Source organism: Drosophila grimshawi, unplaced genomic scaffold (assembly GCF_018153295.1).
Source record: "Drosophila grimshawi isolate 15287-2541.00 unplaced genomic scaffold, ASM1815329v1 contig_1377, whole genome shotgun sequence".
Classification (NCBI taxonomy): domain Eukaryota; kingdom Metazoa; phylum Arthropoda; class Insecta; order Diptera; family Drosophilidae; genus Drosophila; species Drosophila grimshawi.
This window is the reverse complement of record NW_025062900.1, coordinates 2,647,466-2,671,074: the sequence shown is the minus strand read 5'-3', so window position 1 is coordinate 2,671,074 and position 23,609 is coordinate 2,647,466. Positions and strand designations below refer to the sequence as shown.

General features: G+C 38.1%; 1 protein-coding gene across 3 annotated transcripts; it reads right to left on the bottom strand.

Moving 5' to 3' along the window:
- Positions 1 to 918: 918 nt before the first annotated feature.
- LOC6562359 lies at positions 919 to 23,609 on the bottom strand. 3 transcript variants are annotated; one of them, XM_043214562.1, is made up of 3 exons: positions 23,420 to 23,546; positions 1,297 to 2,079; positions 919 to 1,244 (listed from the first exon to the last, which is right to left on the bottom strand). In XM_043214562.1, the coding sequence occupies exons 1-3, from the start codon at positions 23,425 to 23,427 to the stop codon at positions 938 to 940; spliced, it is 1,098 nt and encodes a 365-aa protein (XP_043070497.1). In that variant the 5' UTR covers positions 23,428 to 23,546; the 3' UTR covers positions 919 to 937. The 3 variants fall into 3 exon arrangements, 2 of the variants coding, with proteins under 2 accessions (XP_043070497.1, XP_032592344.1); XM_032736453.2 differs by lacking the exon at positions 23,420 to 23,546 and adding an exon at positions 22,893 to 22,905; XR_006246601.1 differs by lacking the exons at positions 919 to 1,244; positions 1,297 to 2,079 and adding an exon at positions 23,172 to 23,364 and having other exon boundaries at positions 23,420 to 23,609.

Below are 23,609 nucleotides of genomic sequence, written 5' to 3'. Positions count from 1 at the left end.
TCAATTCGCTTACAAACATTTTGCAATCAATTCAATCGCAAATTTCACATCCGCATCCGTTTTCCTCAATTTATTGATCCGCAAATTGTGCTACGTCTGGCAAAATGCATGAAATGCATTTAACAATTTTCACACCAGCACCGCAACATTTTGTTAAATTCACATCAAATATACATGGATATATAGGCAACCTGGCCGCCAGCCAACCGACCAGGTAGCCAAACTGGCAACTGGCAACTGGCAACTGGCAACTGGCAACTTTACCACCACCAACATCGTCAAAATGTCACTGGGATTGCCATGGATGCTTGCATATCCGCTTATGCAGTCACAGGTTGTGGTAAAAGGAATATTCACGTGATAACAGCGTATGCAAACACGTAACACAACATTGCCATTATATAAGTAAAAATTCGCATGCCAATTGCTGTTGTGCATAAGTGGCGAAAAAAATATGTTGCAAAAAACATGCTTGGGGCACCAAAGAACCACTCAGTTCAATAAATGCATTTCAATTTACCTATTAATAATATATAAATATATACATATATTGTGTGGTTTTCTTCATTATTCAGGTAAGTTGTGCTTTGAGTTGATGAAGTTTTGTGTTGTTTTTTAAAAACTTATTCAAAGTCAGCTATTTTTCCATCGACAATTTGTTTAGTTTAATCCATTGAATGGTTGGTCATGCGATACGCACAAATCTAACTCTATGGATGCTGTTAATTCTTATGTTGACCTAGTCATGATATATCTATCGGGCACTCCCAGTCACAACACAATTCACACAAAATGCATATATAGATGATTTTGGGCATTGCACTTTGCTATTTAATTAGGCCAACATCATCGCACAGTTGGTACAATTGGCAGCTCCATAGTACGCGTGTCACAATTAGTAATTCAAATGAACCGAATAATAATAATAGGCTGACATTTACAGCAGGGCCTGTGACTGCTGGACTGTGTAGGTCAATTGGAATCCAGTTTCGGTGGCGCTCGTCTGTCCATCGCTGGAGAAGTGCAGCACAAAGGGCGGACGGGCGATGATCTTAGTGCCGGCCAGCCCGGTGCCACAGTAATAAGTGGCCTGTATGGCCTGATTGTTAGCCACATATGAGTTGGGTATTAGCAAATAGTCCGAGGCACGTCCCCAAGTACTGACTGTGCTGTGACAGTCCGAATCATAGCCAGCCCCAGGCGCACCACTGGATTTCGACAAGGCAAAGTGCTCAATGCTGTAGCTGTAAATTCAAGTTAATAATATATGAAAATATAATTAAATATCCTGCTTACGTAATCTGCTGATTTGCACCGCCTGCCACACAAATGACATACTTCATATTTGGCATATAAGCACCGCCAGCAAAATTGAAGCTGACAATGCCACCCGTCGATCCCCTAAAATACTGATCACAGCCCATGGGCGCCAAGAGCGGCAGATCAGCTAGCGGATTTGGCATCAGGGTGTGCAGCAGACCCGGTCTAGAGTTGCCGCCCATGAAAATGGTGCGTGGCAACAGATTGTTGAGAAATGGCAACATGGGTCGGTTGGCTGTTGGCAGCACTTGCGGCAGCTGCTGCGTTTGCTGGTTTTTGGCCCTGGACAGCACATGTTCGGGACACTCGAGTTGCATTATCGTCAACTGCCACGTGGACTGCGTTGAGCGGCTGCCGAGTTTGAAGTGCAATTTGAGGGTTTGGCCGCGCAGCAGTTGCACGTACAAATGCTGTCCGTTGTTGCGGCCGCATAACTGAAAGCGCTGCACCTGCATAAAATCGATGCACTCCATTCGCTGGCTGCTAGCATTGAGGTGCGGCTGTGGCAGCTCCAAACGCTCGAAATCGATGCGCACTTGACAGACTTGGGGGCTCCACGGGGCCACCTCGTACTGGCAACTGTCCAGTTCGCTCAGCTGTCTCGCTGCCGGATTATGGATGACAATGCGCTTTTGTCGACTGCTCGACGCTGCGTTACACTGCAGCTGACACCGCACATGGCCGATGTGAAACGCGTGCAACACCAGTAGTTGCAGCGGCAATAACAATTGTTGCCACTTCATTTTTACGACGAGCAAGCTAGTGAAAAGAGCGTTGATTTAATTTGAAATATATTTTTTTGGCAGTATGTGGCTTTTATATGTGCTGTAAATGTTTTTTTTTTTCTCCCCGGTTTCTTATCAACTTATCAGGCAATCGATAACTGCGTGTGACATTCAACATTTCAGCTGATAACAGATTTCTTCGATAAAAACTTGGCCCACACAGCATCTGGGCCAATACATGTCGATAGATTGCCTGGTTGCGAAATGTGCGCACAGTTTATGAGTCAGCAGCGCACATTTTGCAACTTTTCGTGGTTGAAATTGATTGGCAGAACTGAAAGTGTTTTTAACTTACTTCAACTTTAAAAACGTCTCATTTATTCTTAGTCTTTTCAGGTGAAGTTTAATATTCATGTTGCATATTCTGCACTTTTTGTTCAAATTAAAGACAAAATGATTGAGAGTGTGACATGTTAAGATCTGCTACTCTCCAAAACTAGGCCAATATTCTTTTGATATGCTTTCTTGTCCTTGCTTTCTTTTCCAATTTGTACAACATTAAGTATTTGTTAAAATAAAACAAAGTTTTGATCTCTTGAATACTTGATAGGTTATGCATTTAATATACTGGCATCAAAGCTGTTATTTGCAATAAATACCATTTTATTTAGTAATGCTTTAAATACAAATTCATTGGCCAAACGTTTTATCAATAAATGCCATAAGCAAGTTTTACGCACATTTTATGACACACAGTCAGTGTGTGTGTGTGTGTGCACACGACTACAAGCATAGCAATAACTGCTGCTGCTGCTGCTGTGAGACATTTATGGCAGTCTTACACCTTTTATGGCCCTAACACACAGACACACACACACCTCACCTAAGCACGGCTAACAATAAAATGCCAAGCATTTATGTGCGCATATTTCCGATTGTGTGTTAGGCATGTGTGTGATGTGAGTGTGCGTGTGTGTATGTGTGTGTGTGCGTGTGTGTGCGTGATGTGTGCTTGTGGTTTGCGTGTGTGTCTCTCTGTGTGAGAAAAGAATCCGCTTCTTAATTCATTTAATTTATACTTTGCGGCTTTGCTGAACGTAATTTAAATTCAACATCAGCTCTGACGTCACAATTGTCGCATGAGCTGCGTTTTCCGCTTAACAAACAACAATCTAAAATGAAAATTACATGCAAAGCGCGATTAACATATCAAAAAATAATGTTTCACAACAAGCTTTTCGCTCTTTGCATTTGCATAAAAAAAACGCTTGCGTTTAAGTTGTGAAATATTTATGACACAAGTGCAAGCGCAACATGAAAAATAAAGAAGAAGAAAAAACACACAGCTTTCAAAAAATAAATAAAAGAAAAATCGTGCAAGCAGCGCATGAAAATAAAACTACTAATAAGTATAAAGCGAGCAACAAAAACAAAGTCAAACAACAAAACAAACAAAAATATAGGCGAAAAGGATGAACAAATTGGAGCGAACTGACGTCGTTAGTATAATGGAAAATAAACACAAGAGTAAAATGTTAAGTAGGTTTGGACGACTGAAAGCTACCCTGTAGCCAGCTGTCAAGTTATAGTTGCACATAAATCGCCACAAACTTTCCTCTTGGACAAGTTAAAAAACTCTGAAAAAAGTTATCGCTTTTTTTAATCGTTTTTCTAAAGCTTTTCTATCGCTTCTCCATCACTTTAAGAATCCTCTAGTAAAAATAAGTTCCTCTTTTTTACGACACAAATGCATTAGGGCAAATTAAATAAGTTGGGTGGAAAGCGCATTCGAACTCAATAATAAATTTCGCACTTTTCTGTTGACTGACGAATTTTCCTTCCAAATGATATCACCTTATTTTCGGGGACACATTCAGCAAAAGTTTAGCAACCGCAACCACAGCAGTTATTCCACGTTTTCCCCGCTTTCTTATTTATGTCAATGTTTTGTTTTTGGTTTTTAGTTTTACTCATTTTGTTTTTCTTATTATTATTATTATTTTTATTGTTATTGTTGTAGTTGTAGTTGTAGTTGTTGCTGCAGTTGCAGTTGGAGGCAGCTTGCATGTCGTATCCACTTGTACTACCTTTTGAACTTGCAATAGGAACAAAGAATAAGAAAAACAGAGAGAGAAAAAACTGACTCGCATTTCGTCGGTTGTGGGTTTTATGGTTTCAGTTCGAGTTCGGGTCTTAACTCTTGTTTCCTTTCCTGGTACTGACTGGTCTGGTCTGGTCTGGTCTGCTCTGGTCTCGGCCCTGTTTTGTGTGATCAACAACGTGTATTTTGTTCTTACTCAACATGTTTTGTGGATACTGTGGGAAAATTGCTTCGGCGAGAGAAATAGTGAGTGCAGGCATGTCAAAAACAAATGCACTCACACACTCTTAACTCTTTTGTAGTAGTTTGTCGCTGCATGTATAAAAAGTGGTTTTTGTGCAGTTTCTTGTTAGTTTTGAATAACCACCTCATAAAAGTAATACCACAATATCCTTGGCAGCGCAATTTGCTGTTGCGTTGTTATTGTTGCTTGCAGCACTTCTCATGCACAGCTTGATCGAAATTTAGTGCAAAAGTTGTACAAGAAAAAGTGGGTTATGGCGCCATACGCTAAGGGCAAATTAGTTAAATATTCGATTGGTTGCCAGCTGCGGGGCCAAAAAGGAGTCGTCACTTTCAAAGGAATGATTGCCACGCCCGCCAATAATAAGCAACGACAACATCAACAATGCCAGCAATGGCGACATCTAAAATGGAAATCTACCGGTAACAAGCACATGCATATTTTTCTTTGGCTTGTGTTGATTTTGCTGCCGCGCCCGTCTCCTGCATATTTTACCCCCATTTGCTTATCAAGCGAAATGCATGCAACAACAATAACAGCAGCAACAACAACGATAACAACGGTTCAGAACAGATGTGCGACGTGTTGCTTGCTGCCAGCTGTTAAGAATAAACTAGCTGTTTCCGGCGCTCAAACACTACGCCAAACTGATTACGGCGGAACACATAAAAATGAAAATAAAGAAATGCATGCAACACTTTTATTTTGCTCTCGCAATAAATTTTAATGCAATAAAGCAACAAAAAAAGTGCAACAAATAAATATACTGCAACCTGGGACTCCAGAGGATGTTCTTAAATATAAATACAACTTGAAAACGTAAGTAAAAATAATGGTGTCAGAAAATTTGTTTACCTTCTTAAAACACAGATTGCAATTATAACTTTCTTTGGCATAGTTCTTCAAAATAGTCTTTGACCATTTTATATTAACTGAAGGCGAAAATGTAATACAGAATTGCAACTATTTTATTATTGCCGGAAACGCTGACAAGCGTCACAGAAAACAAATCGAAAACTTTATGTAAATAACAAGAGACAGATATAAAGCGGAAACGAAAGCATGTTGTGAACATTTTGGATCTGTTGCTTTTTCAGATCTGAGTCACAAATTGCCAAACTGTTTTTCCATTTACTTATTTTTAATTTAATGCATTCGGGCCATGATAAACGACAAACTTTCTCTCTGACTGTTTAACAACTGTTATTACTTTTATAACTTTAGCCCAGTTGCGTTTTTATGCGTATACGTGATACATAAGTGCGTTTCCAGTTAAATATTTACTTAGCTAATGGTGACGAGTGACGCAAGGATTACTCACAATGCATCTGTCAACGTAAAATCCAAGTTGAAATCACATTCAACTCCAGACTGACACTGAGACTTATTTATGTGCGTTGGCTGCAGGCAATGAATTGACTTTGTGACGTTATAGTTGGGCCACATGCCAGTTATTTCACCCGCCAGCTACACAACCCTATACGCCTCTCTTTCTATCTCTCTCTCTCTCTCTCTCTCTCTCTCTCTCTCTCTGTCGCTCTGTCTGACAATTTTCTGCCAGTGACAGCAGATGGCGACGTTGTTTTAGTTTTGCCACATAATGCACTCTTAGCAGGCGGCGGGGCAATTTGTCTTTGATTTTCGCCTACGCATTGAGCCAACCGCAAATTGTATCTCAGGCTGCAAGCTGCAACCATCCAATCGTCTTCAAGTGTTCTTTTATCGCATTTCTGCCTGTTGAAGTGAAACCACTTTAAGACATAATCCTTGAGCTGCCACTTAAAGTGGTAAAAAGCTGTTTAACCAGCAAAAAATGGCCATGGCATAATATGTATTCAAATATTCTTATAACAGTCCACAAATTATTTATAAAGAGAGTCCTTTTTTTATAGCTAAAAAATGATTGTTTTACTTAGGAATCAATATTTACTATTAATATTATTGCGCTTTTCACACTTCACGTCGATCTTTAGGGCTTCATGCAATGCAAGACTTAAACCTAAAACTAAACTCTTAAAATGCAACACAATAATTTTAAAGCTCATTCAAATCTTGTACTTGAACAACATTTTATTTTGCAAACAAATTATCATCAAATATAGCAAACACAATTTATATTTACATTAATTTCGCTATGACTGAAATTGTAAGACAATTGAGTAAAGGAGCATACACAATCTATTCTTGAATAGTTTTTCAGAATAAATTCAATTCGTGCAAATTTGATAAACAAATAAATGCACAAGAATAAACAAGAATTGATTGCGTTTAGCGGCAGCTGAGCGTATGTGCACTATTTGCAAATCACCAAACAAAATATAATTTAAAATGCAATTTTACTGTGGCATTCGTTGCATGCAACAATTTAAGTTTTATCTAAATAGCATTTTGTTGACTTTTCATACACGACACGGACAATTTATCGGCATGCATTCATTGAATCGAACTTGAAAATTTCAGCTATCTATGCAGATGACACTTGAACGATTTTCCAGCTACTAATTTAGTTTAATTGAATATATTGAATTGCAGAAAAAAGTGAAATTTTCAATGTTTTATATTTACGTAACATTTTTAAATTTGCAAGCAGGCTATTGATTATTTATCTGCCTGTCTGCACGTAGTGCAAATAAAGCCAAGTTCGATTTATGTGCAGCCGGATCTGGGATGAAAGGGTTGAGCACCAGAAATACAACTCGCCGGACAACACACGGCGTATACTTAATACACACGTAAGCAATGCGTGACTGCTGCAGCAAACACAAGTTGATCCTGAGTGTGTGTTTATTGAGTGTGTGTGTGTGTGTGTGTATGTATTTGTGTTTGTGTTTGTGTTTCTCGGCCTCTGGAGCTTTGCAACAGAAATCAACTTAAAATGTGAAAATTGTTTATGTTTATATTTGAATTGGCTGAAGTGAATAGAGCGAGTGTAAAAATCTCTCGGTCACATGCAAGTATGTGAAGGACATTGAATAAGATTAATGAAGGTTTTGTTTATGGTTTTTAATATGCGGTTGTCTGGCCGCCTGCTGCGGCATCGTTGGTTTGGTCGGATGATGCTCTACTTGCTGCTGCTACAACAACATTTTACAAACGGCTTTTTGGCTGGTTCTGTTGCAGACAAAATAATATTTCAATGAATTTTTTTTTTTTTTGGAGTAGGTGGTGCACTCGAAATACAACAGCAAGCTGGCGTCTACAAACTGACCCACATACACAGATACAATACACACACATAGCACACACACCATACACACATTTACAGTAGTGTTGACAAAAGGAGTTGTTGTCATTGCCACAAGCAACTGTCAGTTGCATGTTGCGAATTGTGTGACAGTTCGCTTAATGTGCGGCCTGTAGGCATTTTTATTGGTGTGACATATAATAATTGAAAATGTGAAAATAATATCAGTGAGGCTATTGAGTTGCTTAATATTTTATTTACATAGTTTATTTTTATCAATTCAACCTTTTGAATGGGTAGTTAGAGGCATTTATCATTTACAAAGGCAACTGTATTTTTTTCGAGACTTCTGTTCTGCATTTATTTTGGCAGCGTCAACAGATTTACAATTGAAATTTTTTAAATGAAACCAATTTTTTTTAAAAATATTTACATTTTATTTTGAGAACAATATTTAATACTTTTGATGATAACTTTATTTAGTAGATGCAAATATACATTTTGCGTATAACTTTCAAGTAGCAGGAAAACTCAAGCGAAATTACTTTGAATTTGATTCCAACTATTTACACATTAAATTAGCATGTTCTTACTTATTCATATTCAGACTTTGCTAAAATATTCAGCTTAAAATAAATAGTATCAGATCCAGCCACCAACGATTGCATTCGTATAACAACTTGATTATTTGTAAGAGCTAACTGTTGTTGATAATCACGATTTAATTATTTTGCAACCGAAACTTGGAGGAAAAAACTTTCTGTTCGCTTTCTTAAGTAAAACGTAAAACTTTTTCTTAGGTACATTTCTTATGGTCGAATGCACTCCGTACGCTTCAGAGAATTTCTCCACTATTCGAGTTAAATAATTCGCACAGCTCGAGTAGTGCATAATTCATAATAAACAACCCGTAAGTAAAGCATCAGACACCTTTAATTAGAGTTGCAGTCAAACTTGCTGAAAAATCAAAGAGAAAGAGCAGCAAAAAAGCACAGTGCTTGTGGGAAGTAAGTAATCTACGCTGAGTGCGTACTCCATTACTCTGAAATAATGTATTACGAATTGCAATTTAATGAGCTCATTGACAGCCACCACAGCCCGCTGCCGTGCAACGAAAATGTAGAATAGTTAAAACAGAAATAAGTTAGTCACGGCTAAATGGCCCTTAACTCTGCCAGCAAGATAAAAAATGGGGAAAAAATAAAATGGAAGAAAAAAAATTAAATTTTAATTATACTCGTAATTCTGGCAAGTCTCGCAGGCAGCTTTAAGTCAACAGAAATTTAAGTCAACACATTTACCACTTTTAATTAACCACCAGGGGGCCGATGATGAATCCCTCCGAAACACGGTGCTGCTGTCAGCTGCTCGAAATGTGTCGCATGTTGACATTTGTTGCCCACACTACATGCTACATGCTACATGCTACATGCGACATTATAAATATTGCGCTTGCAGCAGCGTGTCGCAACAGCCCGGTGAGGGCCACATGACAGCTGTTGCTCGAATAGTTTTTAAGTACTTACTAATGAGTCCTGTAAGTTGACTGGGCTAGTTATGGCATCAGTTTTCTATTCTGTCACACCTTTCCTACACACCTTTGCCAACCTGGCTGATTATTCATTTAAATTACTTGGCGTGAAGTTTTTATTTGTATATTCTTCACATTAAAATTCAATTCTTCTAAAACATTTAAAAGCTTCCTCATTATACTTTTTCATAATTCAACAAAGTACATTTTAATATTTTCTGCTGACTCCCCAACAAGAACGATAGGGTTGAAATACCTGACCCACATGCATATCCAGTTGCCTTATTAAAATCCTATTTGGAACCCCTTTTTTGTCATGTCTTGTTAAAAGACAACGACGAATGCCCAGCGGGCAACCAGGCTAAGAACAATGGCTAACAATGTTACGCATACGCCGAGTGTGTCAGCAGTTGTTACTTTGTAGCCCTGTTGAGTATTTCAAGTAACGTTTCAGGCCGAAAGGTTACAATTATGTAACGGTTGAGGGCGAAACGTGCATGACAGAGTCACAAATATACTTTTAAATATATTTATATATATTTATATAGATGTATACATTTTTCATCCTGGCGTTAAATTTAAACAAGAAAAAGCAATAGAAGCAGCAGATGAAAAAAGTGTATTCACCGTATAAATTTGCACTAAACTAGGATTCGAAATGGATTTTCTAAGCTAAGGAAACAATGGCGTTTCAACATAATCGCCATGAATGAAAGCGCAGCATAATCGACAATGTTGACGTCGGGTTGGGGGTTGGGGGTGTGGGGCTGTGGGTTGTGGGGGTGGATGACTGGTATGACGGTTGTGATGCCTGTGATGGGTGACAGCAACATGGGCATGACAGGCGGAACAAACGAGCTCAGCGTATATGAACCAGAGACCAAGGGAGAGAGAAAGAGAGAGAGAGAGAGAAAGAGAGAGAGAGAGAGAGAGGGAGTGAAGAACTACATCTACAGCTGCTACAGGGCTCAACTGAAACATTGAGACTGTGACAAAATGTACTTTAGTTTCTCTTCTAGTCGTAGTCACTCTGCTTAATACATTTGCATGCTGTTCGCTGAAGGGGCAGGAGGGTGTGGCAGTGGCATTATAAATCGCATTAAGTGGATCATACTTTGCATATGAAGTGCTCGACTCACCAACGCTCCACAGTTCCGATGCCGAGACTACGACTGCCTTGTAATAAAAACCAAGCACTCGGCAACAACAGCAGCAGCAGCAACAGCACCAGCAACAACAGCAGCAGCAGCAACAGCAGCATCGCAATCAAAATTCAAAAGTTTCATTTCAGGTGGAATATCTACGTCAGTTGGATGTGGGGGAGGAGAATGGGATTTTAGTATTGCCAGGGCTCTGCGTTTTATGTTGCCGATTCTTTGGCAGCTGATGATGAATGTTGCCGATAGCGTCGCATTCCTCCCGCTGATAGCGGAAATTTGTAGCCGCATTAAGTTTGTACGTGGAACTTGTTAAACGCTTGTACGCTCCATCATCGAGTTGAAATGAGCTACCCTAATGTAAATTATGCAATAAAGTTTTCATTTCATTTCAAAGTTGAAACTTCTTACGGAATTTGAAGAAACTTTTGCATTTGATTAAACATTTTCTTAAATAATTAGCAAGCCAAATTGAATGAATTAATGAATTATGAACTCATCATCATTTAATCTATTAAAATAAATAAGAAACTCTTTTTGGCGACTATAAACTATGAAAATTGTCTTCGTATACCTCACGATTATTCAACATAAAATTTAAAGTGCCAGTTTTAATTAGACATTTAGTGTGTCTAGACATCTCTTGTTTATGGCCAACTTTATATTTGTGAATCGCCATAAACTGGAAACAATACTTATACATGTCTTTATGGCTATTGAACTGTCTCTCACTCAAACAATGTCTTTAAAAAAATATCTCAAACTGTTATCTGAAATATGACAAGACAAAAAATAGCTTCGAGACTGCCAAGTACTTTTGGCCAATTAGATTGTATCTCATTAGAGCAAAAAGTATCAATAAAGAAATGTTAATGTTTAATGAATAAAATGCAAGACAAGTTTTTGTAGCGTTCGTTGAAATTAATTGAAATAAGTACTTAAAGGGCAATAAATTAAAATTAAAAGTTAAGACAAGAATAGCAACGTGTTCAACTACCACTACAGTACAGGACAGGGACTTGTTAGCGTGTACTAGAATAGAACAATATAGTTGTAAGAACAAAGTGAAGAAGGACCCCTGAACCCACTCCGCCCACTCCGCCCACTCAGTCCGCTGACAACGCCCTCAAATGCCATTAGAGTACAAAGAGAATACAAAGAGAAATACTGGAGCGGCATTGCTGCTTGGTGCGATTGCTATCGGCAATCGCATAAATCTCGTCCTTTGAGAGTTGTTACCGGTTCACAATGCGTACAATGCGCGACAGCGTTGCCACCTAGTCGCAAATTGTACGCAAGGGTTTCCTTAAAGCAATTACAATACGCAGTTTCCTTTTTATGCACTACAGCTCGGACAAGGACTCGGACACGAACTTACTTTCTGCTGACTTCACACTGTGGCAACGTGACTTTTATTGGACTTTGCCTGCTTTTTTTTTCTCTCCTGTATTTCTTTTTTTGTTGTTTCTTTTTGCTGTTTTGCGTTCATTGCTAAAACTTTTCGTCTCTTGTTTATGGCATTTATCGTGCTATTTATTCAGCTTGTTATGCCTTTTGTTTCACAAGCGAAACACCCCCCATTGAAAACCCACTCCAGTATCCAGTATCCAGTCAAGTATTTGGATTTGTCTAGGCACACGGTTCACGGCATATCCTCCAGCGTTATCCTTAACGCGCCTTTGCGCTTATCTAAACGATTGTCTGTGGAGTGATTATGAGTGTTGGTAGGTTGTTAGCATAATTGACGCCCTGTGCCAGTTAGCAAATGCCCCAACCACCCCAAAATTTACCCTCTGCGTATGCCCCATCCAAAACAAACAATAGTGACTCAACTCTGCAACTCTAAAGACAGATACTGAATAATAATCAAGTGCTATTTAGTTACATTTTCATGCCTAATAATAACTTTGATTGTCGGCAACAAATGCATGATCCACATGCAGACTTGGGTAATAGCAGCCAATAGGAAAAGTGTCTGGTTTTATTTCTTTAATATTAATAAAACCAAATCGTAAGTACATCATTACGTTTATCTTTGCTGTACAAAGAAATCTAAATAATAATATTTTAATTTCAATGCAAAAGCGCGAATCACGTTCAGATTCGTTCACTCTCAGTAAATATGCGCAAGTTTGCATGGTGTAATGGATTTCAAACAGGTACCAAACAAATTTATCTTCATTTTATTTCAATTTTCAGCGCAGTTTGCACAGTTAACCGCTGCCAGCAGCTGCAGCTGGAAAATCAGCACAATTACCAAACAGACACCGTAATCATGCTCGAAACACCACAAAGCGCAGTGGAAATTAGTGCAGACTAACACACACCATTAACACAAGTGCTGAAGTACACAAACACACCCACACACACACACACACAGAGTTAAAAGTTTTGATTACAAGAGAAGTGCAATGATGTTCGGTGTTCAAATTCCGCCCGCAATTGTCGCACAGATAAGATGCAAAAGTTCATTTGGCTAAAATGAGTTTGTGGAAATTGTTGCGCTTAACCGAGAAACAAGTGAAAACCATCACAAACAGAAACAACGAGGGGAATGTGGGGAGTGTGTGTGTAGGGGCGAGGGGCGGGGATTTTGGCAAACATTAAAGCCAAGTGCAAACATGACAAAGTCAAGCGGCGACAACATCTAAAGATGCCACTTGATGCTTAAATTCCAGCTCGCTTTAGCTGGATGACATTGTTTCCATCATGCTCTAATGCTGATTGCACAATCAGTTTTGCCTCCAAAGCACGCACGCCACAAGTTTAAAAGGCATTGCGCATACGACCTGTTGACTAGTCGGCAAGAGCCAAATGGCTTTCAAATTTTTTTGGTGGGGTATGTAATTATTGTAAGTGCTTGGCAGCAACAACTACAATTAAAGCAGTAGAGAAAAACCCTGTGCTGGTATGCGAATGTGGTAGGGGTGCTTGGAGGAGTCACTTAGAAAGTGATTTATAATTTGCTTGCCTGCATAGTTGTTGCGAACAATCCTCTTAATTTCCCTAATTGTATTTCAAATATGTTGTTTAAGTTTCTTTAATCTGTTTATTTAATTGGTCGGCATATGCACACTGGTCTTGAAATTGCAATCATACCACAAAATGCCAACACAACGATTTAAATATTTTCACCTGCTTCATACGAAAGAAAAGCAGCTAAACTGACTGCCATTTGCCGTGGCAAGCATTGAAGAAAAAATTTGTGATATTTTCATCGGGATCGGGGGCGCATTAATGCGCATTTAGCATTTCACATTTCAATCTGTGGCATGCCGCGTTATTGCCGCTGATGGTTTTGTGACGTGCTGCGCATACAAAATCGACGGAAGCCAAATAAATATTTAAATCCCCATCGAAAAATCAGTGTCGTGTTCTATTTACGTTTTGTATATCATTAAACTGTAATTTTTATTCGGAAATAACAGCTGAAATTTTCCAAAGTTATCACAACGAATATATAAGTTAAATTAAATGCAATAAATAAATTGAATAAATTGTTTGTATACAGATTTAAAAACACAACTCTTTATGCATAATGAAAAGCAAATTGCTATTTTAGTTGCTTTGAAGATTATCCTATTTTACGTAGTACATTTATCTCTATGTAATATTTTATTTATACTTTCAAAAGTGAAACCTTCTAAAATTTACATTCGCTTTGTTTTCTTAGGCAATAAGCCAACCCATCGAATCAGGAGAAGCAAAACAAATCAGAAACAAACACACCCACATCGATATTCTCAGCCATTTGTCATTTGCTAGAAACTAAGAGATGTTTTTTAAAAACAGACAATCACTGGAAGATAACACAAGCTAAAAAATATAAAAAACAAGTTGAAATTGCATTTGTGCAAAAACTTGTTTTGCATCAATAAAAATTGACATTGGCGCTTATGTGTGTGTGTGTGTATGTGTGTGTGTAAGTGTGTGTGTGAGTGTGTGTGTGAGTGTCATAAATAAGGGTTTCATACAGCCAACGAGCATGCTGCATTTGAAATTGATGCATGATGTGGATGGGGCAACAATAAAAGCAGCCCAAAACAAAGCTAATGCATTGAGTATGAGAAGATTGTGTATATTGTGTATATACACACGAGCTGAACTGATGTATCGGGTCAGCTAAGCAATATACACATGATGCTCACACAAAACCGAAAACTTTCCATAAAATCGTTTACGCAAAAGTGCATTTTACAGCGCTGCATTCTTTTTGTGTGCCTCTTTTTTTCCCCAGCGGCTGCAGCTCATTTGCTCTCATGCAATTTTGTATGGCAACAAATTGGTGCACATACTCAAATCCCAGGCTGAAAGAACAGCTGCATCATCTGCTGCATCATCTGCTTTTCGATATCATTATTATTTGAACGTTAAGCCTTGAAGTCTGCCATCGAGTTGGATTCTACTTTTATCATCATCTTATGTACTCTTAAAAACTACGAAGAAAAAAGGTTGAAAGCCGAACAGACAAATAAAGTTTTACTTTACGATGTCGATTTTTTAAAAAGCTCAAACTCTGCTCCGATAAATATTTATTACTCTTTGTTCTACTTTTTAAATATGTACAAATATTAACCGAGCTGTGCTCCTACACGTGTCAGCCTTGTAGAAATAATAAAAATTAACTGCTGCACAGTTTCGCTTCAGCGTGTTTCATAAATTCGTTGATTTTTTCAAGCACCAAACTACCTGAGCGCCTGCTCGACCTTATAACACATAGCAATATATTTTGAGTATACTTAATTATAACTATTAAAACATAAGCCACAAGGCATTGAATTTACAAGCTGCTCCACCGGAAATTTGCTTTAATTCAGCAACCACACAGGAAATTAAGGCAAATTTGCACAAGCTGCCAGCGCAGAAAAAACAATATCAAAAAAGGGAAGAGAAAAACAATGATAAAGAGCATAAGCTGGAGCCATTAGCTGGGCTTAGAGCAAGGCAAAAATCATAAGCTTGTAATTTCGCTAGGCCAAAAGATGGAAGATGACGAAGAAGCAGCCATCATCTATATTCTCTATGTGTCCGTGTGTGTGTTGAGTAGGAAGTGGCTCTGTGGCGTATGCGTAATATGCCTAATGCAAAACGCAAACTCAAATAAAAGTGATGTGCGCCGACGAGAAAGAGATAGAGATAGAGAGTGAGAGGGAGAGAAAGAGAAGATGTTACGCAAATGTATTTGTAAGCAGCCACTTAGCGCACTTACGAGTGGAGTTTGAAATATGCTTGGCTGCTGACTGCTTTCAACAAGAGCAACAGCAACAGCAACAGCAGCAGCAACACCGACAACAACAACAATAACAACCGTTGAGGAAACAAAAGAAGCAGAGCTAAAATCCTCTTGAGAATTTGACAACATATTCACACGGGCCCAAGTCCTTTTGCTCTGCAATCTCAGCGCGTGCCACACGCTTTGCGCATTTAACGCGTATTTTACGCTGGTTTGGGGCACACTTCACCGTTTCCATATGTGTGTGTGTGTGTGTGTGTGTCTGTGGGTGTGTGTGTGCGTACTTGTGCGTGTCAAATTTTGTGGCATGCAATGCGAAAATGTTGCATGAATTGTTTTTAAAGTCACAGCCAGAGTGAATGAAATGTGAGCTGAGCTTTGATGAAGTTGCACTCCTGTCACCTAAAACTGGCATTTTATACTCTTTCCGGGAGTTTTCACATCCTGAAGCAGACAGCACTTCACCTCCACCATGTGCAGCTGGCAAGAGTATTTTCGTTTCCGCTTGCCACTGTTGCTGCTGGCTATATATGTATATATATATTTTTTGTAACCTCCAGAGGACGTTGGATTTGCACTTTGCTTACCAAACCTGATCTACCCAACCGCAGACAGCTGCTGACATCAACCCCCCAAAAAAAAACTGGCAGCCAACGGACTCCAGACAGCTTTTGCAGACTGACAGCAGGTTAGGGACTTGACTGTGGTGTTTTTTGATGTGGCATTTTTGCCACTTGCGATACTGTCATTACAACTTACTATCAAAATATGTGACGACGACTACTGTTGATGCGTGACGAGGAAAACGTTTATTGAGACTTCTTAAATTTTTAATTTCTGCTAAATATATCGTTCCAGAAATAACACAGAGAGAAATGTTAGAAATTCGTTATTAACTTTTCTGTACATTTTGAATCAACGTTTTATACGTATAAATAATTCAGGTTTACTTATCAAAATAGAAAAAGCAAGAAACTCTCTCAAAATCACTTTATCATCTTGGCGTAGCTGCTGTGATTTTGCAGCTTGGCTATATAAATATGTCATGAGTTGGCTGCCATCACCATGATTACATTTGTTAGTCAGCATTTTTACACGTTTTCATTTTGGTAAATGCGATCTTAGCGATTTACAACAACTTGACTTCAAATTGCTTTAGAGCTGGTGCATTTTAATTTTTGTTTGCTCTGCAAACGTGCAAATGGCTTCGCATTCATTTGGAGATTTACGCATAACGATTCCAGCGGGATTTGCGGTTGCCGTCAACTAATTTACAATTTATGCTATGTGCGTGCTTGTAATTTGGAGATTTAATTAGTGGCCATAATTCATTTGTGTTTTTGGCACCACCACCCCAAATGCCATAGATAATAAATGACATTTAATTGTTGGCCATACTCGTAATTAGTTGTTGGCCATAAGCCATGCTCTGTTACAAATTAAAGGCCAACGCTTATCGATGATCTCGTAATGGTCTGCATAATATGCCTGAACTTTGCGAAATTACTTGCGTCGTTTCGGGTTTGGTTTTTTGCAAGAGTTGTGACTGAATTTAAATTGAATATAATTTAATTTCTATAAGCAGATAAATTATGTGGGGGCATTCACATTTATCTACACTCAGATAAAACTTGCTTAGCATTCAATTAAGTAAAGTTTCAATTTAATATATTACACATTGAGTCACATTTTCGAGTTGTCAGAGCTTGAATCCTTAATCAGCTTAATGACTATATCGGTTAAGGACATCCTGGTCTGCTCGGTGTGCAGTTAATACACCTCCCAAGAGGCAATGCAAGTTTATACCAAACATAAATCACGAATGCATTTGAACTGATATCCGTTAGATAGTTGTGCAAACGTTGACCAAAATGAATCACCTGCGACGCATTCGAATAATTCGTATCTAATATGCGGTTAACCGCTTTGCCAGACTATACATATGATATACATATACTAAGGCGATACAATAATAACAACAGAATGACAACAAGTATTCAACAATAATTAATAATCATTAGTAAGCCGCACATTATTAAGTGGTCGACTAAATATTGAAATTACAATGGCATTAATGCCATCAGGAACAACATAAACAATGGCCTTATTATGGCAACGGCTGCCAGTCCAAACCGAACAACAACAACAATCGCAACAGCAGCAGCAACAACAACAACAACAGCAGCACCAGCAATGACAGCAATGTGGAAATTGCTTTAAACAAACGATGAGCGGCTGCTGATAGGGGAACGAGTCAAAACATTGCCAGCTATCTGTGTACATAGGTGAGTGTGTGTGTGAGTGAAGTGTGTGTGTGCGTGTGTGTGTGAGTGAAGTGTGTGCGTGTGTGGGTGTGCTCATGTTTCTGTGGGTGGAAAATGCGTGTGAATTACAGACATGCGAATTGAAACTGTTACACAGCCGAGCTCATACCCAAACAGCATCATTCCATTGTTATAATAATACCTCAATGGACGTGTTCTCAAAAACGAATTCTATTTGAAACCGCTAGTAAAATATTCAAGCAAACCATACCTTTAGATGAGTATGCCAATACTTTATTAGAGTATTGCTATATAGTTTGAGGAGAAACATCAAATATCGCTTATATTTGTATGAATGTATCGGTAAAAACTGGCTAAGCAAAAACATGGCAATATAATTTTTGAAAGCAAAAATGTTCAGAAATCGTTGAGTTAAGATCAAAAGGTTTGTCAGCATCGTTCATTTATCTTACAGACTACATTTATTTCGGGCATATTCCAAGCGAATTCGATGGAAAGTGAAAAGTGAATTGAAAGTTTGATAAGACATCGAATTTGATCTTGGTAAGAGCATAAGCTGCTTTAAGTTTAATTGGTTTTTATTACCATTAACAGCTAAAAATAAGTTTACTTTACAAAACGTAATTCAAGAATATTGGCGAACTGTTGGAGAAAGTGTTTTGTGGCAAGTCAAAGCCATGATGATCATGTGGATGGGAAATGATTATGGTGTCGCATGTGGTGGCCCTGCTATCACCATTGCAATTGCATTAATAATGCTGCAGCACAAGGACCAGCACGACGACACATAGGTTCCACAAAACGAGGCACAAACACACACACAGAGCAACACATACTGCGTACTTTTTGGCGCAAAGAATTTCATATTTGGCAATAATTATGCCCATGGTTATTTACAACGGGACTGTGCATTAACTTGACAGTGTTACATATTTGTGAGTGTATATATATAAGTATATACATATATATATATATGCCATTTAAACGAATAATTTATGCGCGCATTTAATTAAATTCCAGGAGTTGCACATATTTTCGCATAGCTGACCCAAATTTGCAGCGCGAATGAATTTGGCTTTGCTTACTAATTAAGTAAAGGTGAAAAAAGAAAGTGCGACCGCTAAAAATTAACTTTCAAAATATTTAGTTAAATGAATTTTAGTCGGCACGCAATTGGTCAAACATTTCATTTTTGAAACTAAACATATTCGTTCGCTAATTGGCAACTGACCCCCATTTGAATGCTGCATTCGATTTGGCTAAGCGGATTTTGCCCACAAATAAAAGGCTCAAAGTTAATTATTCTTAATGAGCATTAGACATTAAGCAGATTGTGTTTTTGGTTTTTTTTATCAGTTAAACTGATGTGCTGCCTGATTACATTATTTTCATTTATTTTCATTTCAAATGAATCTACTTTAATCTACATAATCATCAACGATTTTCTTTAATTTTTTTCATGAGTTTTTTTTATATTTTATGTCCAAAAAGTCGCGAAAAATACGAGCAAACCTTTTATTCAATAAATTAAAATGTGAAATACTCTTGAATACTGCATCATGCTCTAAAAATCCAATGAAAATGCTGGGTATCAGAAAATAGATGAGTATAATTTGCCAGCTAACCTATACTTACCTAAACAGAAAACATGTGATTTGCAACCACTTTCACAATTAATTAAATTATTGCCCAAAATACAATATAATACATGGAACATATCTCAACAACATTTTCATTATGCCTGCTGATTTATGCATTAATTATGCATTTTAAATGTCACACAATGGCAAATAAAGTGGCAAATAAAAATAATTGTGTTTAAACGAAATTTTAATTTGTGTGCTTGGTGTTAGTATGATTAATGCAATTGCAAATACGGACAGTATTAATTAAATAGACAGGCGAAAATAATAATAGTTGTAGATATTTATGGAGCAATTCAAATAATGATAAAACAGTTGAAAACTTTTGAAATATGCTTAGTGGAGAAAAAACTATTTGTTTACAAAAAAGATAGTGAATATAAAAAAGGCACATTCAAAGCAAAGCCAAGGAAAACTTTATCAACTGCCCAATAATATCTAAATAGTCAACTAAGCCCAAAAGCTGGGGCCGAGTTGGCCAGCAGCTAAGCAGTTAAGCAGCTAAACAGTTGACCCCCTTTGGAGACGACCCCTAAATCCATTGGTCCAAGTGTCTGACGTGACATGGCCAACTAATGATGATAGATCAAGCATATTTACACTTAGTCACACGCACATGGAGCACAGAGGATGACAGGATGTCGTCATGCCAAGCATCATTGTGCGACACCGTAACTAATTTCACTTCACAGGACAGCATCGATGTGTATGCAGCTGTGAAGGACATCGAGCTGCTGGCAGGGACAACAAACAGCAGAATATGTCAGCCGCACAGCACAAGACCTGCTCATTATTTATTAATTGGATTTAGCATCGATGCAAATTGCAACTGTTTGTGTGTGTGTATTCTCCCTGAATAGTTGCAGGTTTCAATTAAATTGAAATTCCAACAAGCACAAAATAAGCACAAAAAAAAACTAGAAGCGATTGTGTATGTCTATTTATGGCTTACCCTAAATACTTCTGTTGACATTACACAGTTCTCATCATAAATAACTTAATTTCTCTTACATATTTGAGCATGTTTTTAATTAACATAGCAGAAATATTTTCATTCGTTTGAAGTTAGGAATTTTTCACTCAAAGCAATTCACATTTGAATTTTTTGCCCACAGTCAATTTTTCTACATAACTTTTTGAAAGCCATGCATGCTATTATCGCGGATAATGAATTACAAATGACTAATTTATAATTCATTTATCAAAATGAGGCCAGCAAAAGGTATTTATGAAGAAAAAAAAACATAAATATTTTGCATTCCAAAGAAGAAGAATAAAGCTATAAATGTGCAACACAAACGGCTAAGAGTTTTGTTTAAATGCTAATTTTATCTTTAGTTGTTTATTAAGTTTAAGTTGTTAATTATTTGCTAAATAAAAAATCTGATTTTGGGCAAAATCACTTGAGACAAAGAAACTTTTGATTCTGCTTAAATGCACTTTTTGAGGGTATAATATTGACCTGATTTTCTAATCAGTATCGCGATTCAACTTTGAATGTGGTTTTGATCTAGAGGCCATTATGAAAAATCACTGATTTTTGAAAATCTAATCAATTTTTTCAAAGTTACGGCTTTCGAAAGTTTTATGACAACTTTAAATGGTATTTTTTGGTGACACTTCAGCGATCGATCTGCAAATCCCAACATTTTTACAACGCGGCCAGTGAATAAAGCCCTTAAATTAGGCCGAACGTTGCACCATTTCGCCATAAGCCCTGATAATAATGGGTACGTTTGGATGGATTAAATGCCTGCATAGATAATAAAAGCAAGCAGTGCGTTCCACTCGCACTTTTCAGTTTTTCCGCGCGAAAAGTTCGGCTTAACTTTGGCTTAAGTCCAAAAAGAACACACACAAAAAAAAAACAAAAAATAAAACACATTAAATAAAGTCGCTGCGGGCGGCTTATGGCCAAAAGCAACAACAAAAAAAAACATGATGCGTACAAATGCAAGTCTCATTAATTTGGTCTGGGCTGCAATTTAAAATATAGCACTTGCTGGATGGGCGGCTGGGGGGAGTGGCATCAGTTAATTAACACCTGTGTGCTTCTAGCTCTCTGTTGTTGTTGCCATCCAAAAGGGGAGCGTATAGAAAGAGGCAGCAGGGGTGCTCTAGGAAAACCACTTCAGGCACACTTTTGTGCGCGACTGTTGTGTGCGCTGACGCAAAGCGGAAGTGGCACTTGGCAGGAAAGCAGCCGCCGTCGCTGTCGCTGTCGACGTTGCCACAGCAGAGCATCAGCAGCAGCAGCAGCAGCAAGCGTATCGAAAACAGAAACTTTTGATGGAAAAAGTTTGCAACAACAAACGCATTCTGGCCGAACAGCAGTTGGTTGTTTGCGAGGGAGGCGCCTTAAAAACCGTCAAGAAAGTCGCTATAATTCTCGAACAGTGCCTCATGAATTTTGATTTTACACTGTTTGGTGTGGATTATTTTTACCTTTTTTTTATTCTGACGCACAATCTTAGATTTGAATAATGAGCCTGTGCTGAGGTGCACGAAAAATGCAGGCTTAAAGATTTAATGCTTAAAGCGAGAAACGGCTAAACAAATTTATGCCTTGATAACGGGTCGCAGACAAAAACAATTGAAAAGTGCGAGCCGGTAAAAAGTTTTTTGGCCTGCCCAACAAAAGTTGGCGAAGTGCTCAGTGAATTGTGGCCAACAAGAGCAATGCACTACACTGCCGGAATGACAGGTGCCGTGAAATACGGCCCAGTTGCAGCCCCGGACCAAAAGCCACAAGGCCTCGCACTGCCAGAGTCTCGCTCATAATTCATAAAGCAGCGCAGCCCATTGCGGTCATATTATATTTCTGACCAGAGACCAGAGACCAGAGACCAGAGCAGCGCATCGGCCAACAATTTCAAATTGGATGTCAGCAGGCCAGCTCGAGATTTGTCTAATTGCTAAGCAGCAGCAGCGGCAGCAGCAGCAGCAGCAGCAGCATCAAAGGCAGTTATTCTTCTTCTTCGTCCACCTTCCCATTGATCGGACAACTGCAGTATACTCCATGTCCGTGGAGAACTCTGGATTATGCAAATGCGCAGCAGCAACAAAAAGTTTGTGACTCGAGAAAAGAGCAAACTAAATATACAAAAATCTACAAATAAAAAAGTTTGTTCAACTAAGAGATACCCTGCAATAAATTGCTTAATTATGTATTCAATTAGCTCTGTGCAAACTACAGCTTAAACTGTAACTTAAACTTTAGCCAACAAAGAATAATTTCTTTTTTACTTTGGATATCTTCACAATAACCTTATTTACCGATTAGCTGGCGACAGGGTATACAAAGCAAAAAGTAAAGAAAAAAAAACAGACGACGAGAAACTGCAACAGGGGCAAGTTTTTGCTGAGTGTTAGCCGCAGTTAGAATGCTGATGACTTTGGTAACAACTTAAATTGTTTGGCAGCAATGGATATATGGATATATGTGTGTTCGTAGGTATATGCTACTCACCAAAGAGGACAAAGTTGAATTGCGTTTAGGGACTCACGATTTGTAAGTAAACTCGTGCTGCTCCTAATACTGCATAAGCGTTGTCAAACATTTTAGCCAATTATCTCGTCAACTTTAACCTACACATGCAGGTCGGGTCAGAAACTATAAATTTCAGATAGATGATTCAATGTATTTTTAAGTATAATTAATTTTAATGTATATTTAGTATTTGACAATTAATTAATGTGACAGCTTAAAGTGTATAAAATATACGAACAATAATGCAATAATGGAAAAATTTGTTAAAACACAAAACACAATTGCGAAATTGGTCAAATTTATCGATTCCACAAAGGCTTTCGTATTGAAAGCGGAGAATTGTCCATCCGCCGGAGAGTCATTTGGGAACTGTTCCACGTCGATGTTGCTGATATGTTCTGCAGTCTGATCGGGCTCATCAGCGTTGCACAACAAGCTTTCACGACTTTTCCTTGAAAGATAACCCATTTCACAAACACTTCTTATATATGTTATAGATTCATTACCACATCATCGAGCAGAGCAAACGTTTAATCGAAAAATACAATTCTTTCGGCGATGTTGTCAGCTTCAAGTCAGTTGGCAAACTGAAACAATTGGCACTTAAAGCAGCACCAGGGTCGGTCTTCGGTTTCAAATGCAAGATTCATAAGAAAATATCCTGACTCAGCATAAAGCATTTAAACAAATCTTTAA